The 22,149-nt window shown below is 48.8% G+C and overlaps 1 protein-coding gene across 1 annotated transcript; it reads right to left on the minus strand.

Annotated features, from left to right (window-relative positions):
• Window positions 1-13,412: 13,412 nt before the first annotated feature.
• On the minus strand, window positions 13,413-19,492 carry MSX2 (msh homeobox 2). Its single transcript, XM_077895499.1, has 2 exons — window positions 18,969-19,492; window positions 13,413-15,131 (listed from the first exon to the last, which is right to left on the minus strand). Exons 1-2 carry the CDS (start codon window positions 19,345-19,347, stop codon window positions 14,707-14,709), a joined length of 804 nt encoding a protein of 267 aa, XP_077751625.1. The 5' UTR covers window positions 19,348-19,492; the 3' UTR covers window positions 13,413-14,706.
• Window positions 19,493-22,149: the final 2,657 nt, after the last annotated feature.

Here is a 22,149-nt window from a genome sequence, read left to right on the forward strand (position 1 = left end):
CATTAGGCAGTGCTGAGATGAATCATAACATTTGGAGCCGTCAAAGGAAGGGAGAAGAAAGGAGACAGAGGCCAGGGAGAGTGAAGGCTCAGTGTTTTCTCAGTTAAATACATGTTTTCATTGCAGTGTGATGGGCTGAGAGCAATGAATGGCCATGATTTAGTTATCTTTTGGATGGATGATTTTAAATGCATGTTGGAAAGGCTTTCATGAGACTGACTTTTAAAGCCGAGGCACAGAGTGGAAGTCTTTGGTGGGGGAGCCGCTGCTTGTCTTTCAGAGGTTGTAAAAGCCCAGGGCCTGGAGATTCCTGGTGCAGGCATTTTGTTTCTATGTTTTCCACTGGCACACGTTCACTTCCACCCCAGAATCCTTCAGATTGTGGTCAGACACCTTGTCGGAAGCAACAAGAAAGGAGTGAGATGATGTTGTGAGGGGACGGAGGAAGGAGGCAAGAGATGTGGTGATAGAGTCCTTTGAATCCAGGCGATGTTTATCTAGAGGTTCTCTGTGCCCATTGCTGCGGTGGGCAATGTGATGTGCTGGAGGGGACAATGAGGGGTGACCAGTGCTAGATAAAGTATTAAAACTACCGCTCTGCCCAACTGTTCATCAGCAAAAGAAATGGTTTTGGAAGTGGTACTCAGTCAAATCCACCTGCCTCAATATTGAGAGGTTTGGTTTTATCTACCACATTATCCAAAATAACACCAGGGAAGACCGCTAGGTTGGTCGTTTGTCTGTACCCCAGTCCTCTCCTGCAGTAAGATCCCACCAGGACCTGTTACTACCTGCTTGAAAAGTTTAGCAGCTACTCAATGTCCAAGGAAAGGACCAGAATCCTTACCATGAGGTACAGGCTCATCACCAAGCCCTGAGGACGCTCTCCAGGTCAAGCATCACGAGTAGCATTTTATATACGTTATCTCATTCTATCCACACTTACCTCACCCAGGGTAAGTGCTATTACCATCCACACTCTGCATATAAAGAAATCAAGTTCTAGAGTGGTTAAGTGCCCTTCCCAAGGTTAGTGGAGTGAGGATTTGAACCTAGGAGTCTGACCTAGAGTCTGAACACTTCCCGATGCCCCTCACAAGCCCATTTGCTCCTCCTGGGCATCTGACTGCCCGCACGCTTCTATGCTACCCTCTTCTATTTCTCTGTGCTCTTCCTCCTCACCTCCCTCCACCTGGAAAGAGACATTCATGCTTCAAGACGTGGTTAGAAGTTTACCTTCTCCATGAAGCTACTGCATCAGCCCTGGCAACTTTGTTTCTTCTTTCTGCCAACTCCCAGGGCTCTAAAGCTTCCCTAGGTGATTGTACCATGCACCACTGGGCAGTAATTGTGCAACTCCCTGGCTCAAAGCTTCTTAAAGACAAGACCCCAAAGGGCTGGCACAGCGTGGAGGAGGAGACAGACATAAATCCCCACATAAATATAGACTTTAAAAGAGCACTGGTGGGGGACGGGGGAGGACACCTGGGTGGCTCAGTGGTTGGGTCTGCCTTGGGCTCAAGTTATGATCCTGAGGTCCTGCGATCGAGTCCCACATTGGGCTTGCTGCATGGAGCCTGCTTCTTCCTCTGCCTATGTCTCTGCCTCTGTGTGTGTGTGTGTCTCATGAATAAATAAATAAAATCTTAAAAAAAAAAAAAAAGTACTGGTGGGTGGGTTGGTGGGTGGTAGGCGAAGGGGGCAAAAATTGAAAAACCAAGGCTCAAACAGATTGTTACACAGCCGTGTTCATAGCAGCATTATTCACAGTAGCCAAAGGTGGAAGCAACCCCAGTGTCCCATCAGCAGATGAACGGATAGACACAACACGGCACACATACAATGAAATATTATTTAGCCTTAAAAAGGAAAACAATTCTGAGACATGCTACAGTATGCCTAAATCTTGAAAACGTTACGCTTAGTGAAATAAGCCAGACACAAGAGGACAAATTGCGTACGCTCCCCCTTACCTGAGGTGTGTAGAGTAGTCGGTTCACAGACAGAAAGTAGAGTGGTGGGTACCAGGGGCTGGGGGCGGGGCAACGCGGAGTTCCCATTTATGGAGCACAGAACTTCAGTTTGGGAAGATGAGAAAGTTCTGAGATGGATGGTGGTGGTGGTTGCACAGCACTGTGAACGTACTAAATGCCGTTGCACTGGGCACTTAATGGTTAAGATGGTAAATATTACATTATGGATATTTAACCAAGAAAAGAAGGAAGGGAGGAAAGGAAGGAGGGAGACAGGATGAAGTACTTGTTAGGAAAAGAACTAATTTCTATGACAAAGACTCATCACTGTTTTCTATACCATTCCCTTCAATGTTAATAAGTGGAACTAAAAAGAAACCACCACAGAGCCGTTGGCAGCCCCTGAGTGTGGTGGAGTGCGCCCCTACTCTGGTCCATCTACTTGCCTGGGGGGGGGGGTGTTGTAAATTAATTGGGCATGTAAGACGTTGATCTTACTGGAGAAGTGGCAACTGCAGTAAACACCCACCACTACCACCACCTGCCAGTGTCAACCTCTCAAGGCTACACAAATATCTCCACATTAATCCCCCTCACCAGCCATCTCCCAAGCTACAGGATTGACTCAGTCCCCAACTCCTTTGAAAAATAAAACATGTTATTTTATTAGTTTGGATTATCTGCTCGTGGCAAAGAAGTCTCAACCCTTCTGAGGACCTTGGGAACCTTCCCTTGTATCAGGACCCTCTCTTTCCTCCTCCACAGAATGCTATCCGCCTCAAAGAAGGAACGGAGGTGACAGTACTTTTCACTGTAAAGTGGTGCCTGCGTGTGACTGCTTACCCTTGTGTTCTGAAGGGGCTCTGGAGCAAGCCCTCCAATCATAGCGCCATACGCCTACCATCATGCCCACCATCCACTCAGAGTAGTGGGGTTACCCTCCTTCTTGCAATCCTCTAAATACCCAAATAAATGAACCGACACAATCAAACTGGAGCCCGACATCACAAAGTACTCTTTGTCCATTTATTATATGTGAGCCATTTCGTTTTAATTTACGATCATATTTCATAACCCACCAGCAAATGGCCTGCAGTATATTTGTGAAATGTGATGAAGTCCCAGTAACGTGAGACCTCACTCTGGCCCAGAGTTTAGAAATCTGGGCTCTGATAAGTGTAGGGCAACTGTCAGACTTGGGGCAGATTTTTACAATCTATGAATTAGTAATATGTGAAAGGTCAGGTTTCTTTACAATAACCTCAAAAGTCTAGATAAATTTCACAAAGGCTTGCTGCACCCCCAGATCTGGGCCCTGCATTCTGATGTCCTCAAGAAAGTCATTGTCTTCCGAGCCTTAAACAGACTTGAACACATTTCGCATACAAGGGATGACCCTTTATACTCTGAAATCGTTATTTTTTAGTTTCCCATCTGATTCCTAGAAGTTTTTTTGCATTAAACCCTATCATTGACCTCAAGGTCTCTAGAAAGTTAATTATGCCTTCATTATGCCTCTAAAAACACATCCGAGGGCTATAGGCGCAAGGACCATAAGTCCCATATTACAGAAAATAAAACTGAAGCTCTAACGACAATAAGAGAAAGTTTTCTGGGGATTCTCCTCTCCTTCCAAACTAGCCATGCTGCAGGGCCAGAACTCCGCCCCTTGCACTCCTGTCCGCGAGTGCATTAATTAACCTCTGGACCACACTGTAAAACAAACTCTAGAGAAGTGTCCTGCGTCCACCTAGACGATTTTATAACTCAGGAGGGTTTCATTTAATGCAATGTTTTAAACGTGTTTTTGCCCATGAAATATAAGGACAAGTAGAACTGGCTCTACAGAGTCTGGCTAACACACCAGTCAGGGTCGTGAAAGTTACTTTAATATTCTTCTGTGACTAGTCATCAGAGACCTGAACCGATCAAGGATTTTTTATAACTGCCTTGATAGCACTACCTGACCCATCTTGCCAAATGAAAGTCATTTTTTATTGTCTCGTGAACTGAACCTACTATTTAAAAGTTTGAACTCGTGACATTTTCTAAGACTTTCAAAATCAATTAAACCCAGAGTCCAAATGTTCCCAGAACTGTTATGTCATTTGGTAAAACACTCATCTCGCTTATGCAGTAAGTACCGTGCTTACCAAGCACGTATGTGGGCCGCACACTGTTCTCAGCACTAGATATACGACTTAGACTGGACAGGGCAAAAACCTTGTCCTACATGGGCTTCCTATCTTACCCCACTGCTAATTCCTGTTCTGGTTTGCAGGAGTAAATCAAGATCCAGACAGCCATTGGTGGCTAGTTTGGACTTGAACTAGGTAACTCGAGTATCTCATTTGGTGGTCTTTGGTGGAAGCACCAAAATATCAATGAAAGGAGGACATAACCAGAGCAATCTATTCAGAAGGCAGTATAATGGGGTTGGAGACTTGTCTTATTGCCCAGCAAGCATGCTATTTTTACTAAGATGGCATGTTACAAGACGAATAAAAATAGCAAAGTTTTCTTTTTTAAAAAAAAATGCCTTTACTCACACTTTCTCCAAGCTTGGGAAAATATGATTTGATCAGATCAAATAATATACACACATGTTTTTGATTTGGAGTGGCTGTGGGAGATGGATATTATTGGGGACCAAAACCCATCCCCCCCATCCTGGTGTCCTTGATCCAGGCTGCCTCTCTTAGCAAACTACAAACATTTAAGGTATAGTTGATCTGGATTTCAGGTTGCTAAGAAATCGAAATTTCTAAGGCCCATTTGAATGGGGATCAGCTGAGCTGAGCTAGAAATGTAACTCTTCCTCTTCTTCCTCCCTCCCTTTTCTGGTTTCAATATTGCTCTCTTCATAGCTGCTACTATGTGACTCTGGGGAACTCATTTCCACTCTGAAGTTCTTGGACAATATCATCACAAAATTCCCCTCTACTATGACAGCCTACAGTGTTGTCCTTCAGTGTTACACTAACCCCAGTTCAAGATATTAACCAGAAATGTCATTTGGCTTCAGGTGGCAACTGCTTTCAAATAAATTCAGAAACACATTAGGCCCAAGGACCATCTCTTTCATCCCAGTTTTTGCTCCTGTAGGTAACACAGATCCCAAATTCTTGGTGAAACAGGGAACTCTCTGCAAAGAGTTCTTTTAAGAGCATCTTCCTTGGAGTCCAACAATTCAAATCCAGCTCTGCCATTTACCAGTGGTGTGACTCCAGGCAAGTAACAGAGTCTCCCAGGGTCTCAGTTTCCTTATATCCAAAATGGGGATGACACATCACTGTGTTGCTGTGCATTTTAAAATGAAATTAGGCAAAGGACTTGATCTTGCCTTCCACGTAGGAAATGCTCATTTAATCTAGGTGTTATCCAAAGAAATGAACAACATCATCTTTTTCTTCTGAGCTGTAGTGAATTTGAGCAATTCTGTTTGGAGAAGTTCAGAAAGTCCTGGAGTGGGATAGAATCAATATTCAGGATCCCTGGTATGTTCTGAGTCCTGGGGAAAAATATTCTTCACTTGCTGCTGATTTAGGGAGGAGGAAGGCTTAGTTTGGGTGCTAATAATACTGCAGTTTTGAATCTCAAAGACTCATCACACATTCATTTTCTTTATCTTATTCTGAAAAGCATATGATTTCCCCTTTCTAGCCCTAGACTTACCTACAGATTTTCTGTGAAGGGAAATATGGGCATTACTGCCCCTGAAAAAGACATTTGAGGCTGCTCAGCTTTCATCAGTCCCTGACTTGGGAAATCTGCCTTCTCTAATCATGTCTTTCTTTCTAAGACCTTATGTCCTTGGTACTTGCCTGTTACTTGCAAGGGAAAAAAATCAGTTTTCCCTTCCCATCAAGGTGAGTGTGCCTCAGGTGATATCTATGCAGGGCAGAGATGTCCCTAGCCCTAGGAAAAACTTAGATCTGGGGGTCCAATCCCCGAAGCAGGGCACCCCATACTGCACTGTGCCAGCACCAGGGGGAGGTCACTGACGTGGCTGGAGCATTGCCCCACCCCCACCCCACATCCATTCGGGATGACTTCACTGCTTTCCTGGAATTCTCAAGGCTGAGATCCTATTCCCCACACCCACCCCTGGGATTTTTTACACTGTCTTCTTGGCTCTTCTCTGTTCCCATTGCTAAACAAAGAGAAATCCAACCAGAAAGACTAGACGGAATGAACAGCTGATGCGGTGGGAAGGAGGAGGGATGAACATTTTGCAGCTCTCAGACTTTCCCTAAATTGGCCAATTTCACATCAATAAGTGCCTCATCCATCACCACCACCTTTCAGGTGATTTTCTGCGATGGGATTTCAGGAGGCACTAAGCATCTTATATACAATTTCTTTACAAAGTCAGTTTTTCCATCATCAAGCATTCTCAGCATTGAAATAAAAATAGGCAGAGCCTTGCTATTTAAAAAAGCTCTTTTTATATTAGGTCCTGCAACCCAGAAACCTCTTTCAGGGACCTCTATAGTTTGAGTTCACCAAAAAGAGAGAGATAGAGAAGAAAAAAGAAACCAGCCAAACAGACCTCTAATCCCGGGACAACTTAACCTTACCCAGATGGGAAGAAACTACACAATTGTCAAGCCTATCTCTGCTTCTTTGCTGTGTGATCTCAGGGAACCCTCTTACCTCTCTGGGTACCCTTTTTATTTCCTAAGACATGGGGATAATAATAATATCTCATCTATTACCTTGAGTGCCAAATGAGGATGCGAGTATTTTGGACACTGGAAAATATTTTAGAAATATAATAAGGGATCAAGAAAGGGTATAACGGGAATAAAGGAAGTCAAAGACTGACTTCGGATGACTCTTGCCTCTTTCATCTTTTTTTTTTTTTAATTTAGAAGAGCTTTCTTAATCATGAGAGCTATTAAAAAAATAAGCACAAAATAAAAATTCTGGATAATTAAACATTGCATCATAGCTGGCAATTGTTTTCTTGTTAGTGAAATATACAATGCCTATTATAATTGATGGTATCTTTGATTAGATGAAATACATAGTATATATTTAACATGACTCTTTATATAAAGTATCCTGCTTTTTTTCACTGAACATTTTATGTCACTATTATTGCAAACTGACCTAAGCTAACTTGGCCATTTGTCTTCATGCAGTAAGAAGTCAATGGCCTCTTCTTTATCTTTCTTTAAATGCATCTTTATTACCTCCCCATGGATGATAAACTATATAAAATATAGATATGATGTGCTCTTTTTTAAAGTAAAGTCTCTCTTTTTAAAGATTTTATTTATTTATTCATGAGAGGCACAAAGAGAGAAGCAGGGCAGCCTGGGTGGCTCAGCAGTTTAGTGCTGACTTCAGGCCAGGCCTGATCCTGGAGACCCGGGATTGGGTCCCATGTCAGGCTCCCTGCATGGAGCCTGCTTCTCCCTCTGCCTGTCTCTGCCTCTCTCTCTCTCTGTGTGTCTCTAATGAATAAATAAATAAAATCTTAAAAGAGAGAGAGAGAGAGAGGCAGAGACACAGGCAGAAGGAGAAGCAGGCAGAGAGAGAAGCAGGTTCCCAGTGGGGAGCTCAATCTGAGACTCTATCCCAGGACCCCAGGATCATGACCTGAGCTGAGCCGAAGGCAGATGCTCAACCACTGAGCCACCCAGGTGTCCCAAAGTAAAGGTTCTTGATGGAAGCAGGAAAGTATCACAGAGAGAACTGAGACTGCTCTGAGCTCACCAGCTGTGCCATCTCAGCGTTGCTGGGTCACCTCTCTGGGCAGTCTGCTGTCTGAGGTTTACTGTTTTGCCCCGTGAAAATGGGAGAACTCACGGTTCTCAAATTCCTACGTTTCTAGGAAGGTAAAGAGAAAAATGAGAGTGAAGGATGGCAGTGGGGCAGAAAGCAAGTCAGGGCCTCAGTTTGAAAACAAGCTCCCTTCAGCTTAGTGGAGGCTCAGGCCCCAGTGTCCTCACCTAGGACATGGGGATAAGAAAATTCACAAAGTTGTAGGGGGAAAGAAGTAAGATCCCCCAGGGAGCACCTGGCCTGAGGTGCTTGCTGGCTGACGCACCTCAGAGCGGGGCCCCAGGTAAATCTCCGGCCTCTGGGAGGCACTCTTGCCTCGTGCTTCCACTCAAGGCGGGTGGAATCGCCGGGTCGGTAGGTCCCGTCCCGGTGGGGCCACCGCTCACCTAGGCCACCTCGGGCACGTTAATGAAGGAACCTGAGTTCCCGCTACCCGAAAGGGGATGGTGACCACCTCGGGACGGTGCGCGTAAATCGCCGGGCACCCGTGTCCGGCCCTAGGGACGCGCTCGGGGAGAGGGGACTGTTATCTGCCTGGCTGGTTCCTCCGGCGTCGAGGTGTAAGTTTCCTGACGCGGCTGGGCTGGGGGCGCGATGCGGGCGCCGGGCCGGCCGAGGTCTCCTGGGCCGCGGAGCGGGCCGCGCCGGTGTCAGCGCGCATTTATTGATGGCAGGTATTTGGGGAGTAATTGAGCGCGGCGGCCGGCCCGGGGCGAGAGTGGGCCTCCACGAGCAATTAAATGTGATTAGGCCGAGACCTTCGGGATCCAGCTGGGTGATTGATAACCCGGCCGCATTCCTGCCGGGCCCGCGACATCAAACGGGCGGCCGGCGGCGGGCGGGGCGGAGGGGCCGCGCGCGGGGACCCGGCCCTTCTCTGCCCGGCGCTGCCCTTCCCGCCCGCGACGCCCGCGGGTCCAGGGAGGGCGCGGGGGACGGGCCCTCCTCCTGCCCAGGGGCCTCTCCCTGGCTCGCTCGCCAGGTGCAGCAGGCCAGGGAAGGGCGCGGGAGGGACGCGGGGGCCCGAGCCCCTGCGCGAGGGCGCCGCGTCGTCCGGGGGAGCCAGGCGGGCCCGGGCAATCCGGCCGCAATCGCTGGAACCGAGGCGGGAAATGGCAACAGCGGAGACGCAGACGGGGAGATCTAGGGGACGGCGCGCGTGGGAATACGTCGAAAACGGGGAAAATACAGAGAGACGCAGTGGGAGAGGAAAGGGGCTGGAAAGGACGAGAAAGAAAAAGTGGTAAAAGAGAAAGTTGCGAATAAGAGCACCAGAAGGAATTGTATGGACGGTGAGAAGGTAGAGAAAAGCAAAAAAATAATAACAAAGATGTAAAGTGGGCCAAACATGAAACAGAAGAAGGGACGGGGAAATAAAAGGGACACTCAAAAAAGCTAAGAAAGAGGGAGTGAGAGGGGAGGGAAGAAAGAGGTTAGGAACCGGAGACAAAGAATGGGGAAACGGGGAAAGAGAAGTGACAAGAAGAAAACAGGAGGCCTGCCCTGGCCTGGGTCCCTCCCCAGCTTTACCCGCTGGGTCCCAGGCCCTGCCTCCATCTCAGCCAATTCTGTGCCCCCAGCCAAGCACCGCCTGGTGCCTGGGAGCCCTGGCATTTGCCCCCACCAGCCCGACTCCCGCCCAACCCAAGCCCAAGGCCAGCTCGTTCTCCCTCCTGGCTGGATGAGGGGGACCCCACCCCAAGCCCAGGGTGATCAGTGGGACCCCTGCACCCCAAGCCTGAGCCCCACAAGCCATAAGTCACAAGTGGAGGTGCTGGGGTTCCCCAGGCCAGTTGCCTCGGGATCCCCGGAGTCCCCCGACCCATGGAACAGTTTCTGTCTGTGCTGACTCCACAGACAGGATCAAAACAGCATGAAAGAAATCAGAGCGAGAACGTCGTCGGCAGGAGCTGGACTTCTAAAACCCCCTTCCGCCCCCATAGGCTTCAATATTAAAAAACCCCCTAGGAGCCTCAGACACTGTATTAATTAGTGCAACCACCCATGAAAAGTTGGGTTTGGAGCGGCATTCTTTGCCCTGTGTGAAAAACCAAGTCTAATAAACAATTGTTAAGTTGGCCTGTTGCCGCTGGTAAATTACATAGCATTAAAAAAATAATGCTTTTCATATTAGGCACTAATTAAAGGTTGGGACAGCTTTAAAACAAGAGAGGGAGGGGGGAAATCAAAGAAAATATAAAAATGTTCTTTCAAGAGTTATGGGAGGTTAATAAAGTATGTCTGTTAGAGTGAGCCTACTTTGCCCCTAGCTACAGCCAAACTGGAGCCACCACAATTGGGTCTCAATAAGATAATGATATTCCTTTCTCTGCTATTAAAAGCCTCCCAGTGCAAACTTAAAATGATTTATTTAATTTAGGAAATTATGAGGTGTAACTTCAAAGCTCGAGCCGTTAGTAATGGAAAATACCAGGTTGTTTAAAATTATAATAATAATTGTTTGGAGGACTCAGGACATCAAAGTGTTTTCATCAACAAATGCAGAGGGGTCCGGAGGAGGTTGGAAAGAGTCAGAGGAGGTGGATGGAGTTTGGATTTGATTATTATGAGCCTTATCAAGGCAGGACTCAGGATTCCCGAAGCCTGGTACTCTGTGCTGCTTTGAAGCAGGCTATTTTGGAAAGTAATTTTACTGCTTTTTATTTAGTTTCTAGCAAGGAGGAGGAGGTAGGGAGGCGGCAAAGGGAGGGAGAGGGGTAGAGGGGTCCAGGAATTGACAGCAGACTTTTCTTCATTGCTCTCTGACCAATTTCATTAAAGAAGCCTACAGCATCACCAATCTGGAAAAAAAAAATTTTTTTTTTTTTCGGAGAGTGAAGAAGGACACAGGCACAATCAACTTCACCAACTGGGCCCTATGCTTTCGGAGAGTGTGTGTGTGTGTGTGTGTGCGTGTGTGTGTGTGTGTGTGTGTGTGTGTGTGCCATGGGTTCTTTTATAAATGAGGTTTATGTTTATTCCAAACCCAGCAGTGGAGAGGGAGTGGGGGTGGGGGAATGGCCTCTCCAACCCGTGGCAAATGAGCGTCTTTTATAGCAAAGAATGGCCGTGGGAGTTTTCATTCGGTCAGACAAGGTTCTGCTCAAAGGCAAGGATCTTCTTTTCAGTCAGGTCAGGCAGACGTTTTGCCAGCGCCTGCTCTCAGCCAGCCGAGCCTTCGCTGCCTACCTCCTGCCGGCCCTGCCCCGGCACTGCCTCTGCAGGGCTGCAGGGGGGGGGAGGGTGGTGTGGCTGAGTCTCTGGTCCCCAGTGATGGAGAAGCAGGCGCTCAGTGGAAAGCCCCCCCTCCACCAGGCCTCAGGGAGTTGGGGAAGGGGATAGAGGGAGATGCTCCAGGGATGGGCTCTCAGGAGGCTTGGGAACCTGGGGAGCTCTGGAGGCCCCTACATTAGGTGTAAGACCGCTCCCGCAGGGCTTCACTGGCCCTCACGCCTGCCGCCAGGCTCAGGCTTGGGCTTGAATTCTGCTGCTGCCACTTATTGGCTCTGTGACCTGCCTGAGCAACCTCTCTGAGCCTGTTTCTTCAACTACAAAGTAGCACCAATGACACCTCCCCCAGGAGTGTGCAACTATTAAATGAGATGTGCGAGAAAATGCCTGCTTCTGGCCACACTTAGCAGGAGCTCAAGAAATGTGATTTCTTCTCCTTTCTTCCCCTTTCCCAAAAGCAGAGCATTCTTTCTGGAAAAGCTTGGATGAAAGCGTTCAAAGGAAGGGAGGACGGGAGGGATTGTGTACCAGATTTCTGGCAACCTGTGCGAGGATGTCCGAGGCCAGCAGGCTACTGGCATCTTAGGCTTTAATTCCCCAGGCACCGGTGCGCCAGTCCTGGAGGAGTCAGGGTCTTCCTGTCGCTGCAGCTTGTTAGAAGCTCTGGACCGCCTGGCACGCCAAGCCCCGCGGAGGCTGGGACTCTGGCGACCGCCGACGGAACGCGGGGCAAGAGGTGAGGAGGGCGCCCCAGAGCAAGGCGCGCCGCCGGGCCGGGACCTCTGGCTGTGGTCCGAGTCAGCGCCGGCCGCATCCTCACCTCGGTCACCCCATCCAACCCAGGAGCGCGGGGGTGTATATGCTTGAGCCTCAGTCACTTTTCTCTCTCTCTCCCGGCCTCAGTTTTCCTTTGGAATTTGGGGCGACTGGGGTAATGGCAAATCGCCCAGACCCTTTCCGATCCACCCCATTGGTCACGCAGGTCGCAGCCGGTTCTCCTAGTCGCAACCTGGCTTGCGAACCCCTCCTCCCGGGGGCAAGCTGTCTTAACCCGGAGCTGGAGTCTCCCGATCCCCAACCCTGGCTGAGATCGCCGGAGGCTGCGGGGTCGAGCGGCGCCGGGAAGGAAGTTCGGTGGACGGGCTAATTAGGGACCCAGGTTGGCGGCTGATGACGAAACCGGGAACGGCTTTGGCCTTTGCAAAACGCTTCCCCTAAATGAGGATGGCGATTCCGGACCCGGATTAGGAGTTCGGCCTGGGACGGCCCAGCGAGATGGCAAAGGCGAAAACTGGGGAGGTTTGGGACACTCCTGGGGGCTGGACTCGGGAGTGCAGCGGTGGAGCAGCCAGGAATCTGCTCCCAGCTTCGGAGCAGGTCCGTGGGCTTGGATCACGCTCGGCGCTCGAGCTGGGAGATCGCAGACTCCTCGCCCCAACCCTGGGAGCTTTCACCCGACCGGGAAATAAATGTAGTTTCTGGCGCCCACCTCCAAAGTGGGTGTCGGAGCAACGAGAATGAGACGAAAGCGCCAGTCCTCTAGATGCCCGGTGCCGATCTCCCCACCGCTCAGCTTCCTCAAGTTCTCCATTCCCATCTGCCCGCGTTCCCAGGGTCACTGGAGCTTCTCATCCGAAAACAGACCTCCCAAAGGTATCATCAGTAGCCACTTCGGATTTATTTGTGCAATAAAAAGTGTAACTTAAGATCCTTCTCAGCATCTCCCATCCATTGCCAACTTTTTCTTTTTTAAAAAATAGTGATGCCTCAAAACTCAAGTCTGACCCTGTTCTGTACCCAGGGGAAAGGGAGGCTGCAAAGCAAACGGGACTTGAATGAACCACCTTCCCCCTTCAAAGCAAAAAGAGCATTTGTTCGGGGTCCATCTCCTTGGAAGGAGTTAGGAATGGTAAACGGAATGCGATTTGACACACTCCTGAAAGGGCAGCAGGCATCCACCCCCGCCACCCCCCCCCAAACCAGGGAATGCATCTAGTTACAGTCTCCATTTGCAAAGAGCTATAGATCCCTTCCCCCCAGCTTTAAATCTGTTGCTGTTTTGGTAACTGGGAGATTTCAAGTTCAAGATTTTCTCTTGATCATCTACAACCCTCTCATCCCCCAGCCCCTCCACTTCTAAGCTCATCTTTCACTAGAGTCTGAAAAACGAATAGCAATTCCACTTCTTTTCCATGGGTAACACAAATTGCCAGAGGAAAACATTTCGAAAAGTATTTCGTTGGCTATTTTCAATCCACTCCCTCACCCCAGGCCGAATCTGTGCACAACTCTTAACTGATTCACACTAATATCATAAGAAAAAACCCCTCCTCCAATCCTGGTGGCGTTTTTGAATTGAACCCTGCTAAGAACAGAGAGCATCCTTTAAAATAACTGTGTTTGGACAAACATTACTGCAATAAAACAAATGTTTAATTTAATTCAGAATAAGAGATAAGAAATAACTCTTCAATAAAATATATAAAATTATACAAGGCACCCTTTCAAAGGGATAAACGTATACTGGGTGGTGTTGGGGGGGGAAGATGGAAAGATGAATTACCAGGGAGCTAAATGGGCTGTTTGACAACACCATTTTTAGCAAGTCAAAACATGGCTTTACCCTCTGCCCCCAACATGTTAAAAAGTATATAAATTTTTCTAATAAGTTTAGCACATACAACAGGTACACACACAGAGAAAGCATGATTTTTTTTTTCTTTCTGGATCTATTCATTGTTCAAGAATATTTAGCATATAGGTAATGGTTACAATATATTTATTTTTTTAAGCAGAGAATTAACTACACTCCCCGCCCCCAATCACCTTTGCAATGTGTGAGGAATGACTTGTACCTAGTATTTCACAGAAACCATCAATTCCACGATGTGCATTAACTTTTTACTCTCCAATGATCTGAAATGGAGTTAAGCAACAGCCTGAAGAGGAATTAGGAAGTACTTCCATGTCCCACGCTACCCTCAAGGCATTCTCAAGATTCTTCTCATCCCCCTTTTATTGATATTACCAAAAAAGAGGGGGGAAATTAAAACTTTAACAATCTGTAACAATGTGGATAGAGGGGAAAAATATGGGCCAAATATGGTAGTATGTAATGAGTTTTTCAATGTATGTAAAAATGCAAAAACAATGTATCCTCATCACTTTGAGGAATCTCGCCATATCTACTTCCTATGCATTGTGCCTAATTCTAACTTTTGTTTTCCATCAGCAAAAGTCCATCATCCCAGCAAAATCCCCAAATGTCAAAAATTTTAGCAAATAATTGGTCTCTCCTATAAGAAAAAACAAATGGACTTAAGCAGTCTTTTAGGAAGGTGATATAGAGAAAAAAGTATACACATGTGCATATAAATTTTGCCTTTCAAAATAATCTGAATTTTTACGTCTGCTGTATAAAAATGTCATTATATTTTATTATATATATATATTTATATATAAAACCATATCAGAGCCAATCTTTGTGAAAAGGGGACATCTAGAAGATTACACCAAGAAAATGGAGCTTGGTGCCTCCAGCCTAAAGAACAAATTCAAACTATGTCTGTGGCCCCGTAGGCCTAGCTGCTTAGGGTGGCGCATGCAAGGTCTGCAGAGCAGGAGTACTGGCTTGGTACTGCCTTCTTGGAGAGGGAAGGGGTACCCATTTAAACAAACATCCATCACGAGTCCATGGAGCTGGTCTTCCTTAGGATAGATGGTACATGCCATATCCGACTGGGGTCGCATAGAGTCCGACGGGCGGGATGGGGAGCACAGGTCTATGGAAAGGGTAGGACGCTCCGTATATGGATGCTGCTTGCAGGGGCGAGTTGATGGGGAAAGGAAGGCTGAAGCCAGAGGGCAGCATAGGTTTTGCAGCCATCTTCAGCTTTTCTAGTTCTGCCTCCTGCAGTCTTTTCGCCTTGGCCCTTCGGTTTTGGAACCAGATTTTAACCTGGGTCTCTGTGAGGTTCAGAGAGCTGGAGAACTCCGCGCGCTCTGCAATGGAGAGGTATTGTTTCTGGCGGAACTTGCGCTCCAGGGCGAGGAGCTGCGACGTGGTGAAGGGTGTTCTCGGCTTCCGATTGGTCTTGTGCTTCCGCAGGGTGCAGGTGGTGGGGCTCATATGTCCTAGAGAACAGAGAGGGAGCCAGTTAGCACAGGTGGCTTTCTCCCAGGTGTGCCTGTGTGGGGCCGCCCCAGTGGTCAAATCCACAGTGGGGGTGGGGGGGCAGCGACAGAAGGACACTATTTAAATGGATAAATAGCTTTGTTTAAGAAATTGAGTCTTTACAAAAAGTTTGGGAACTTAACAGCGTACAGAACTTTCTATATGGGAAACATGGCATGATGGATGATGGAACTAGAACATCAATGAACTGATGTCCAGGGAGCCGAAGTGCACTCCAAGAAACAAAACTCCATGCTTTTGGAGCTTAATTTCTCTGGGTTTTAAAAATGGGGGGCTGGGTTCATGACAACCCTCACTCCTTTAAGATGCTGAGTTAATCCGGTAAGAAGAAAAATGACAAAAGGTCCTATAAACTGGGTTGGTCCCCTCTCCGCACCAGGAAAAGTTGGGAGTACATCAGCATATTTATGAAGGATAATCGCGCAGATAAGGTCTGTGGTAAATTAATAGCATCTCCGGATTGGGAGCAGCCCCACGCAATAAACAACCACACGGCTGTCATTCCATCCAGTCTACAGATTATAAAACCTGAACACATCATCTTACAGATCTGGATGTGGGATAAGTTTCTTGGCCGGGTGCTTCTGTAATATAAAGTTTACTAAGAAGGAGGGAAAAATTAGCTTACTCATAAATGTAAATGTCAGGGGAAATCATGCTGCCTCCAAGTTGAGAGCATGTGATGACATTTTAGTCATCTCTAACCATTCTCTGGTTTACAGCAAATGTGTAAATGATTAGTTTGTCGCCAGAATTTAGAAAGAGGGAATAACAAGCAAAATAAAGGCAGTCCAACCACCTCCAGCCATTTTAAATCCATATTTAAAATGGATTTAATTATACGAAGTTGTAGGACTGGGTATCCTTGTGATTCCATGGATCAACTAACTTTGGGCTTCTTTTCCTCAAAGGGAGGTGGGGGGGCAGGAGTGTAGAACTGTGGGATGGAATGCTAAACAATTAATTTTCTGCATTTGGCTTTTATGAGCTATGCTAATTTTCCAAAAGTAGCCACAGTAGTAACTCCAAAGTACCCATGGGGAGAATGTCGCATTTCTTGTTTAGTTACTTCGATGGCCCAAGAAAGAGTTTACACTTCATACTTGAGGGTGACACAACAAGTGCCACCCATCCTCCATTTTCCAACAAGAATGGGATTTGTCCTAGTGAGACATTATTAACCATCACTGTAGTGGCTAAAAAGTAAGAAGTCTTAAGTTCTAGGATCAACAGAAATCCGAGAGGGATGGGTACACATAAGTCTAGACTTTTGCATATGCTAATCCCTAAATAAGCCAGAGAGTTTGGGCACCTACTTCTTAATTTACAAATTAACAACACTGTCGAAGACCTGCTTTCACCCTTCACAAACCAGACCTAGCTCCTTGGAGGAACCCCCTCACTGTCTCAACGCACGTACGCACGTACGAAGCTCCTAGGGTCTGTGCTTGAGGCTTGATCCTGCTCTATGCTTTCAAGAACTTTGTGCCCTGAACAGTCATCCCAGCTGCTCCTAAAGGCTGCATTTGAACTATGAAATCCAGGCTATAGAGAGATTACACACGTGTGTCAAAGCCATAAAGTGAAGAGGCTTCCTCTCATTCCCCACCTCCCCCACCCCATTTTAAACCAAAGGATGGATGCGATTATACAAAGCAAAACAGCAAGTTACCCTACTTCCTCCAAATAACAAACCAGGCCAGGCCTGTGGCTCCCTCTTGCCCCAGGCTCCCGAGCTAGGCTAGGCGCTCCTTGGATCCACCATTCCAACCACAGGGCTCCACCGCCATTTCTAGGCCCAGAGCACTAATGAACCGCTTTTTGTTTTAAAATTAAATCCTTTTTCCACAATCTAGGATTTTCCTCCTGGGAAGATCCTATCCAGGGCCTTCAAGGGGGGAAGTTCATCCTCACTGTGGGGCGGGAAAGGGAGGGTTTACAGAGCAAGTGCGGAATTGACATCTCCCAATGCTAAGGCCTAAGGAAGTGGGGATTTCAGACCTCTGGAAACCCGCTCCCAGTAAGGCCTGAATCCTTGGTGTGCTGATGGGCACTGACCCAGGCCTAGAAACACATGGGCACTCAATTATTTGTCTAACAAATTAAGTTCCTTAAAGTGGCTGAGCCTCTATTTCACCACCGATAAAATGGGTAAATAATACTGTGCTTTGTGGTTCAGGGTACTAAATTTTAGAATGCCCAGAGCCCTGTCTACCACTAGGTAGGTGATCCTTAAGTATTGCCAAGGCGTTTTTTGTTTTTGTTTGGGAGGGGGGCGGGGGTTGGCCAAGCCCAAACTCAGTGTGTGCTGATTCCTCTGAACTCTGCTGAAATGTCCTTGTCTGTTACCAGGAGGCTGGCTGCTGCCACACAGATCAGATAAGATAATATGGTGAAAAGTGCTATAAAGCACTGTGCAAACTTGAGTTTAAATTCTTTGAGTCCTTAATCTCCACACCCTTTGAATCTTTCAGAGTTTCTAACAGGGTGGAGAGCTATGCCAGAGGGGACAGCCACTGCCTCCCGGGTATACGGCCTTGTTTTGTTCACAAAATACTATGCATCTCAGTCTTGAGGGCTAACTGAAGGAAATGAAGGAAGGTGTGGTTCTCCCAGCTTTGGAAAAAGTCCTTCCACAGACCCTCTTTCTCACCTCTTCTAAAGGGCAGTAGGGAGTACAGAAATCTTAAAGGCCAAGAGATAGAAATAAAAGGAGCTATAGGGAAAGACCTCTCCAAATTGCATGAGGACCCAGGCCCAAAAATGAGTGCTAAAGCTGGAGGAAAAAAATCAATTCTCCTGGGCCTGCTGGCCATCCTGCCTCATTGGCAGGAAGCGGGGTGTAGGTGTGTGGATGGGTTCTCTGGGGTGGGGGATCAGAAGTGGTCAGGGCAGCATGCAGAGGACCAGAGTGTGGCACTGGGGCCCCTTGCCCAGTTCGGCCACTGTTGGTGACCTGGGTCAGGCAAGTTCAGCCTTTTTAAAGTCCGGGTGTCTGCAGGGGGAATCACCACCGCTCCCGTGGCCCTACCTACGCTTCGGGGTGCCAGCCGTATTACGATCCGGTGAACTAATGAGCATCATTCCGTAAACTCTCAAGCGCCGCTGGAATGTTGTTAATTACTGCTAAGAGCCAAGGGGGCCGGCGCGCTTCCGACCCCAGCCCGCTCCAGGCGAAGAAGGGACCGGCTTCGGGGACGGCAGGGAGACATTTCGTCCGGGCATCGGTCTCTGCCGCCACCCCTTCCTGGGACCCATGGAGGATGAAGATTTCTACCCAATACCCGGGATTAGATTTGAGCTAGTCTTATCCTTAAGAGGAGGGCACATCTCGCTGGGCTGTGACCTTTGAAAGAAGTGAAGGCGCCTCCGCCTCCGCCTGGCACCTACTCGAGAGCTCACGAAAAGCGGATCCCTCTTCACTCTGCAGACAGAAACCCGGTGGGCAGGGAGACAGGACTAGGGAAGGCGGTCGCGGCGCGGGGCCGGGGTGGGGGGGAGAACCACGACCGCGCGGCCCGGCAAGCCCGGCAAGCCCGGCGCGTCCCGGGCCGTGTCGCGCCCCCCGCACAGCTGGGGCCCGGGCTCGCCGCGCGGGCGCACCCCGAGGCGGTCCTGGCTCCGGCCGGCGCGCGGCTGTGCGGCGATGGGGGCGCGGGGGCTCCCGGGCTCGCTGTCCGGCCCCGCCGGCAGAGGGGCGCCCGCGCCCGCGCCCCGCGCCCCGCGCCCCCCGCCCGCGCCCCCCGCCCCGCACCCCGCGCCCCGCGCCCACTCACTTGGCGGCGGCGAGTATCTGCCGGGCTCCTGCATCCACGCGGCTCCGTCCTCGGCGCTCTCCGACTTGACCGAGGCGGCCTCGAAGGGCTTCCCCGGCGGCCCGGGGCTGGGGGCTTCCCGGGCGCCGTGTCCCGGCAGCAGCAGCGGCCGCAGGGCGGCCCCGGCAGAGGCGCTGTCTGCCGGCCGCGGGGACGCCCCCTTGGGCGGCTTCTTGTCCGACATGAGCGCCTCGACGCTGAAGGGCAGGCTGGAGACCTTGACGCGGCGCTCCTCGGCCGCCCCCTCCGCGCCCCCAGGCCCCGGGCCCGGCCCGGCCAGCGCCGCCGGGCCCTCCTCATCGGACGAGAACAGGTCACTGCCTTTGGACGGAGAAGCCATGACCTCCCTGCCCTACGTAGCTCCCCGCGCGCGACTCCGCTGGCGACCCGGCCGCGGCGACTCTAACTTTTTTGGGGGGAGGCGGGAGGGGCGCGCCGGGAGCCGGGCCTTTCCTCCGAGGGGAAGTGGGAGACTCGGCTCAGCCAATCGGCGCCGGCCCTGGCGCTGACGCCACGCACGCTCGCCCCGGATTGGCTCTCCGGGAAGAGGCCGGGGCCTTCCCCCCCCACCCCTGTTTGAAATAAATTAGGAGTTAATTACAGGAGCAGTCAGCAGAGTTGTTATTAGGCGATCCCTCAAGGGTTATAATCACGCCAAAACTGAAAAGTCCATGGTGTAATTAAGGCCGATTATTTAAAGAGGAAGTTCGCCGAGTCCCATTTCTTCTCTTTTTTGACCCCTTTCTGAAAAGGCACCTCGCACCCAGGCCACTGCCCCCAACGCCCACCGCCAGAACACGTTTAAAAATGCGCACCTGACATTGCAAACGACATTTGTGAAGCGCCTACTATGTGTGGAAACTGGGCTGACTTTACAACTTTAGGACTCAGCGCTGAAGACACGGGCCAGCATCCCTGCTCAAGGCAGTAATACATACATGGAGCTTTTAAGAGTATCTCGCCATTGGCAAAAGCTCTACAGCTCTACAGCTGTTACTGTAACTCCCCTAGAAGAAGGGCCTGGGAGAGCCCAAAAGGTGGTCAGGGACTGGTGTTCCAATGGGTTCCCACAGGAAAATGTAAAGCAGTGGCCCCCATCTCTTCCACTCGGAACAAAACCAGCGCACTCTCAGAAAACTGTAATCCACGTGTTTTCTTTCCCTTGAATCTCTTCTCTGGGCGACATCCGGATCCGACCTTTTTTCTCGGGACTATGTGTATTGTGTGTTCCTGCGTTTATTTGAGCCTATATTTGTCATGTGTTTGGGTGCCAGTGTTTGCCTTCAAGGGGGAGGAGGAAGGAAAAGGCGCTGATAATACCCAGTGCTTCCCTTCCTCTTATAAATCTCAGAAACACCGGGCTCTGAGCTTGCACACCCCAGGCCTGTGTACATTTTTGAGAAGCACATTTTTATTCAATGCACCTGGTTTAAAAAAAAAAAAAAAAAAAGCATACATATCCCCACCCCGCCCCAAATTATACCCTGGGTAATTACATCTCAAAGCCTTAGTGATGACTGTACCAGCCCAGGAACAGGGGAGAGGGAGCTTCCAGTGCGCAAAGGCCTTGGATCTCTCCACAGGCCGCCAGCCCAAGACCAAAGTGCTTCAAATGACTCTTTCCAGACTGCAGCTGCTCTTCCCTATATCTCAACGATTAGCCCGGAGTGATGAGATAAAATAGAAGTCTCCCAGCTCTGCCTAGCACACAGCAGATGCTTGCTAAACAGTTCCCAGAGCCTTGGACGGAAGGGACATTGTTTTTAATTACTGAAATGATCAAGACTTGGAGGCTACCTCCCACTTCAAGAGTCTTAGAAACTTGACCCCCAGACCCATCTCTCTGATGCACTAAAACCTCTGCCTGGAGTGAAACTGTGCTGGCAGAGGATACCCAGGATAGGCATGATCCGAATCTCAGGGGTAAAGACAGTCTGCACTGGCCAATTAATTCAGTTTTATTAGAAATGATTCTTAGGAAGTTAAAAAGCAAAGAAGTCCTAACCACAGTTTTCTAAAGCCTCTGGGTCTCTCTCCCACCAAGCACATTCTTCCTGCCTCCACCTCTCCCAACAAATTAGAAGCTCAAAGAAAGTTAGAAAAAAAAAAAAATTAAACTATCTGGAGATGTATGCATTTCCCCCTTGAGTCATACTTGATGATAGTTGGCTTGATATGCATCTCAAATACAGTTCAGGTAAATCCAGATTAAGTTCTGTGCCTTCTAGAGGTACCCAGCAAGGTGCAGGCTATATATTTTGGAAGCAAACCTGAAATTCGTTTAGCCCTAAGCTGCCAAAGTGTACAAAAGGGTTCAGCTTTCAGTTGGGCTGTACCCAGCCACTGCTTTATAATTGTTCCTGAAAACTCACTGTTAATATTTGTCAATTTAGGGGCACACAGGCTCATTCCTGGGAAAATTTTTTAAAATATAGACAACTAGAGCTCTTTTATTTTAAAATATGAACTTTTCTGGGACAGGAGAAGCCAGGTTCCCCTCACTACTCTCAGGTCCTGATGTCCAAACAGAGAAAGAAAATTATGAAGCTAGAAAGAGGAAACTAGTAGAGGTGGGGGGGGGGGGAAATAAATAAATAAATAAATATCTGGTATTCAAAACCAGGATGCCATACTCTGGCCATAAAATGAGCAGGAAAGATGCCCAGAGGGCAATCAGCCTGCCCACCTTTCCTCTGCCTTCTCCATTCCCAGCTCCTTGCTGGGGTGGGAAAATTCGGCAAAGGGCCTCAATTCTGCTGGGAAAAAAAGGTCGAACCTCAACAGAATTCTAGCATTTTATGGAAAGCCCCATCGGTGCATTTGCTTCTGTGTCGGCTGCATTTTCTGACCATTTTATTCACCTCTTCCCGGCCGCGGGACCTCGGTCGCGTTACTTTGCCTCTCTCAATCAGCTTTTTGTCTCTAAAATGAGAGATAACCCTTACCTTGGATGGCTCTTATAGTAGTTAAATGCAATAGGCTACATAAAGTAACTAGAAGCTGTGGGGGACCAATTAAAGAATATGACGCATCAAAAGCAGTAGCAGAGCTATTTGTCGACTTCTTTCTCCCTGCTGGATAACCTAAAATGAGGCTCATCGCCAGCCTTCACGGAGCTCAGGGTATGTTCTTCGTAAAACCT

This window comes from Canis aureus, chromosome 4, assembly GCF_053574225.1.
Source record: "Canis aureus isolate CA01 chromosome 4, VMU_Caureus_v.1.0, whole genome shotgun sequence".
Taxonomy (NCBI): Eukaryota; Metazoa; Chordata; class Mammalia; order Carnivora; family Canidae; genus Canis; species Canis aureus.

Bases quoted from the DNA above. Each gene is read 5' to 3' on its own strand.
- MSX2 (XM_077895499.1), bottom strand. From the start codon at position 19,347: ATGGCTTCTCCGTCCAAAGGCAGTGACCTGTTCTCGTCCGATGAGGAG. The intron at 15,132-18,968 runs GTGAGTGGGCGC...TCTGTTCTCTAG, and splicing joins CAGATACTCGCCGCCGCCAA to GACATATGAGCCCCACCACC.